The sequence below is a fragment of the Montipora capricornis genome, chromosome 7, assembly GCF_036669925.1.
Source record: "Montipora capricornis isolate CH-2021 chromosome 7, ASM3666992v2, whole genome shotgun sequence".
Taxonomy (NCBI): Eukaryota; Metazoa; Cnidaria; class Anthozoa; order Scleractinia; family Acroporidae; genus Montipora; species Montipora capricornis.
The window spans coordinates 4,978,845-4,983,844 of NC_090889.1; the positions used below are offsets into that span (position 1 = coordinate 4,978,845).

General features: G+C 38.0%; 1 protein-coding gene and 1 long non-coding RNA gene across 3 annotated transcripts in view; both read right to left on the reverse strand.

Moving 5' to 3' along the window:
* Nucleotides 1-1,643, reverse strand: part of LOC138058027 (adenosine receptor A2b-like) — a 2,494-nt gene extending 851 nt beyond the window's left edge. Inside the window, exons 1-3 of one of the 2 annotated variants that reach the window (XR_011133770.1) lie at nucleotides 1,444-1,643; nucleotides 423-474; nucleotides 1-7 (exon numbers count right to left, since the gene is read on the reverse strand). The exon at nucleotides 1-7 is cut by the window's left edge and continues 851 nt beyond it. Coding sequence is in view for 1 of the 2 variants with exons in the window: in XM_068903931.1 (XP_068760032.1) it covers nucleotides 1-359 (359 nt within the window). In the remaining variant the exon portion in view is untranslated. Of the gene's footprint in view, nucleotides 475-1,443 lie in introns of both variants that reach the window. The other variant, XM_068903931.1, reaches the window with a different exon arrangement.
* Nucleotides 1,644-3,845: 2,202 nt separating this feature from the next.
* The window catches only part of LOC138058037 (uncharacterized), an 8,910-nt gene continuing 7,755 nt past the window's right edge, over nucleotides 3,846-5,000 (reverse strand). The window contains exons 3-4 of the long non-coding RNA XR_011133774.1: nucleotides 4,675-4,732; nucleotides 3,846-4,565 (exon numbers count right to left, since the gene is read on the reverse strand). This is a non-coding gene — a long non-coding RNA (uncharacterized lncRNA). The remainder of the gene's footprint in view (nucleotides 4,566-4,674; nucleotides 4,733-5,000) is intronic.

Sequence of the window (5,000 nt, forward strand, 5' to 3'; positions counted from 1 at the left end):
TGATACCCTGTTGAAACGGCAGTAAAATTGTGTGACACAGCCACCAAGAAATACAAATCGGACAGAGTCGGGTACGTAATTATTTGGGTGAATACTATTAAAGTAAGTGGGATGTTAACAAACCCAGTGAAGAAGTCGCACCCTGCAAGGCTGATAAGAAGATAATTTGATGGTGTCCTTAATGAAGTCTTCTTTAAGAAAAGGAGAAATACTAAACTGTTGGCTAAAATGATCGAAAGTGAAAATGGAACCAGTTCAGAAATAGCTTCATGGGTAGGGGTGAACGTCAAACTCAGACTGGAGTTTTCTGCTGGATCATTCGAAATTCCGTTGAAAGTTTGGTTTCGAGAGTTGAACATGAAGCGCTGCTGTTTGTGGATACAACTGGTTTCTTTTCACAGTCACCTATAGCAAAGAAGCACCTTGGGGTTTGATTTGTTGCAGCTGTCAATGCCTCATCATTGATGGCTTAAGCTAAAAAAGATATAAAGATGTAAATTGTGAGTGATGTTAAGCCAGGAAATGACATTCACGGCTAAATCTCTAAATCTGTCTTATTATTTCCAAATGATGTCTAGATAAAAAAACACTAGATCGAATGTAAAGTGGGAAAAGATTTAAGAGATACCATTAAAAAAATTGAAATATGTTTTGACTATGATTAAATGTGAAATAAATTTTCTAAAATGATTCGAATTTGCCTTTAACCTTTTAAAGTAATTGACGTAGCCAAAAGCATTAAACAAAATTTTAAAAGAACAATTTTGTGAAATTAACTCATATTTTTTGTTTTATGTCAATGCGATGCAAAGAAAATTAGTTTTGACTTCGACAAACTCGACATATGCGGACCTTGGCTTGCAGTTGTTTAAGCATTTCTTGTAATATAATCTGTTTATTCTCTAGTTGTTGCTTGCTTGTTTTGGATGCATAGTATTTGCACTTTATACCCGGAAACGTCGAAAAAGAAAGCCATCCAAAAATATCATGCAGTGGTGTATTTTCGAAATATTCGGTTTTGGAAACTCTAGACTGAATGCGAGTTCACTGCAAAGTTAATAAACGTAATTCCAAATTAATGAATTTAACTCCCGCCTGCTTCGTATCAAACGAAAACGAAGGAAGAGGTAGAGTAATTTAATGTTTTAAACGTTCAAAAGCCGACTATGTGCCGACGAGACTCCAACTGTGGACCAATATCCTCCCTTATCCTTTCAATGCTCGTTACCGCGGTTTCGTTATATCTTTTTCTTCCTTACACTAAGATCTACGTTGGCTCAAGAGTAGAGTTGGTTAGTCCGATGACTTCTATCTTTAACTTTTACTAAAAACGCAATAGCCTCATAGATAAAATGCGAGTCGAAAAGGACGCTCAAGTCATCGAGAATGAATCTGGCACCTCTACAGCTATACAAGATCTCAGGTTAGGAATATGTAACTCACCTGTTTAAACTGAAGAGTTTCGGTTATTGTGGACAAACAGCCTTTTTTTGTGAATCAGTGTTCCAGGGATTACTGAAAATTTTAAAGCAAATGTTCAGTGTTTGAATTGACCAAAGAAAACTGTGTGATATGGCTACGTTTTTTTTCCTTTATGGACTTTTATCGAAGTTTCTGTGCGTAATGAGTTTTCTCAGCCAATGGTATTTGATAAACATTTTAACTTCCGAAGTCAATGTTGATTCAGTGTCTCAAATTCGAAAAGTTCATGCAAATGTTCAATGTTTGAATTGATCGAAAGAGGTTCGGTGATATGGCGTTTCAATACGCTTTTTAATTTCTTAATGGATTTCTCGCAAAGCTTCTTTGCATAATGAGTTTTCTCGGTCAGTAATATTTGATGAAAATTGGAATTTCCTAATACAATGTGAGTTTGGGCACACTAGTGTAGTGATTCCGTGTCCCAGATATTACGGGAAGATTTCACGAAAATATTTAAAATGATCGAAAAAGCTGTGTGATATGGCTTTTTACTATATAGATACTGATGAAATACCAGGATTTCTCCATTTACTAAAAAATCATATCTTCATCGCGCGAGGTGAACATATCATTTTTCTTTTTCACATGTGAGAATATAGGTGTCGTCATGGTAACGAACACGATTAGCCAATAAAACGCGAGCTCCATCTTCATTGTAACATACTTTTGTGCTTTAATGTAATTCTTCTCCACTACATTAACATTTTTATTTCAGCAATCGAAGATAAAATTCTTATCCCACGTGACTATGTAATATCCTCTTTTTAATAAACTTGTTTTTTCGTAATGACTTTTGCTCGAAGCTACACTGGGTGCGAGAGGTTTTTTTTTTCTTTCGTGAGGAGCAACCAGTTAAGGCAATATCGCGGGCTCACCGTAGTCAGCTGCTTTTTTAGTTGACTGGTGACCAGGTACTGGTTTTCGATGGGATTGCAGGCTCAACCCAGGTTAACTAACCTAAACATAAGCAGGGAGCAGAAAAGAATGGGCGGTGAAACACCCACTCTGCTCTTGAGCGATGTGTGATGCGGAGAGAGACTGGGTCGACAGCGCCAGAGTGTAGCACTGCTCAAAGCAGCTGAAAGCGTACATTCTTGACTATGCGTAGAACAACTTAATCTCTTTAACCTGTGTAAATTTTATATTGACCTCTTAAGACATTTTTGAGTTTGATGTCAAATAATTCGGTACGATCAGTACACGTACCGCGGGTAGTTACTTTCGCGCCAGTCAGAGTTTCAAAACAGCGAGCTACACGAGATCAAAACGGAGACAGTTTATTCAATACAGTCCATCATAAAGAGTGTTAAAGTTTTCGAACTACTTTTATTTTATTAACTGTTTTAGTAGGCAAATGGCAAACAAAAGAATGGCAGTTTTTCTATCTCTACAGCGACTCGCTGGCGGACCAAAATCACCAACTTGCTCAACACCAAAGGGACTTCGAAGTGTGTTTGCGGCTACTGTTAGGAAAAGATTTGCCCAATCAGATGAAAAGCCAAGCAGATCGAGAAAAAGCTGTTTGATTTTCCGCAAGTGGATATCCCGTTGACAATTAATGAGGTGAAAGACTCTTCGCCACCTGTGTTCCATGTTCCTTGCACTCCCTCGTGTGCTACACCCAACGAAGCCAGCTCATTAGACGTGGATGATGAAGGAGAATATGAAGCAGCAAGCTCGGAGAGAAAGCCCTGGTCAAATATTAGCAACGGCCAGAAACTAGATAATAGCTATAGGGTACCTCTGCTCGTTAAAAACGACACACCTTTCACAACTGATGAGCTACTGTTATATACACTTCTGATAACTTTATTTCCTACGGAGACATTTTCCAAGAAACATTCAGTAGAAAAATAGGAAAGAGTCGTCAAAGGTATCCACCGAGTTAATGGCGTGCATTACAGTAGTGAAAGCGTAAGGAACTATTTTTATCGAGCTCGCAGAAATGAAGTGAAAGGTGTCGCAAAAAGTAAAGGTGTCTGTGGATGGAATTACTTCAAAGAATGCATTTGTAAGCTCGTGCGATTAGAAGCAAGGGCTCTTGGATTACTACTTAAGGGGGAGGTTTTAGAAGAAATTGCTTAAGTGTCGTTGATTCAAAACCTATAAATTCCCGTGTTAGAAATTACCTCCAAGATTGAACCACCAACACACTCACGGGGTATCCTGATTTCTTCTAGTTTATTGATCACCGAAAAAAGATCTCTCTCCCCTCAAGATTACTAAGTCTCATTCTATTTGTCCTCGTGTTCTAATGTCTCTTTTATCACTGTCAATCATTGGTTTGGGTTTCAACTAAAAGGTTCCAAAGTTCAAGGCTATCAGATTCCCACGCGTTGTCTGTCACGCGGCTGCACATAACATTTTCTCAAATCACACTGTTTATAATCAAAACAAAGCTTAAAATTGCGTTAACTACAACAAAAGCAACAAATAATAACAATAATCCGTACAATTTCCGACACCCGCTGTGCTGAGACTATATCTCATAAATCAAAGGAAGGAAAGCCGGATGTCAAAGAGGTTCTCACCCAGCAACTGCAAATTAACGAGGTTATCAGCATTTTAAAAACTGACCTAAAACCTGCACTAGATAGAGACTGGAGCTTTCACGAAAAAAAAAATTCCGGACAGAAAACCATTCACTTCTATTTTTTTGGAAATTGCCCAGGGTATGCCGAAAGAGAGGTTAAGTTATATGCTGATGGGAGTTGGAATATATATGTGGAAGGAATTCAAAGGGATGTTGAACTTGAGAGGGCAGATTTCCCAAAACCAGTTAAAACATATGGAGATGCAGTTTACCTCCTGAATCTAGCTGGAAATTTAAAAGTGTGCCATGGGTGTGATTATTAAGAGTACGAGTCATTTCTGTCAGCTGACTGTGAATGTGGCAAACCTGTCTTCATGACCAGGGATGGTAAACCAGCAGCATTTGTTGAGAGGTTGTTAACTGAAGGCAACAACAAAATTATTCGGTCTACAAAATGTCTTATTTTCATCATGAATGACGAAGTTTTGGAAACATCAAACTTCCTTGTCTCTTGACAAAGTGCTAATCACTATCTCAGAACTTTGAAATCCTGAAAAAATAATCCAAACAACAGTGACTCATCTAAGACAAAATTTTAATATACGTAAAAGGACGAGCTTGTCAATTTGGCACGAAAATCAGCAAAGGAATTGACATACCTGAGACAAAAAGCTGAGTGACTGGAAGAACACAGGGAGAAAATGACTTGTGTTGGCCCTAAATCAGACAGTGATTTAAAATACATATTCAGCAGACTGCCTGAAGGTGTGGACAAAATAAAGCAAACGCTACAAAACCTCATATGTCAATGGAACGTGTTCGGGAGTTGTATAGCCATTGTAACGAACATATTGATAAACTGGACACAGCTGGTATTGCACCAATCAACAGACTATATTCATGCAAATGGACAGGGTGTACTAAAACATACAACAAGTTAAAGCTGTTACAAAATCATTTGAAAGAACACACTGGAAATGATAGG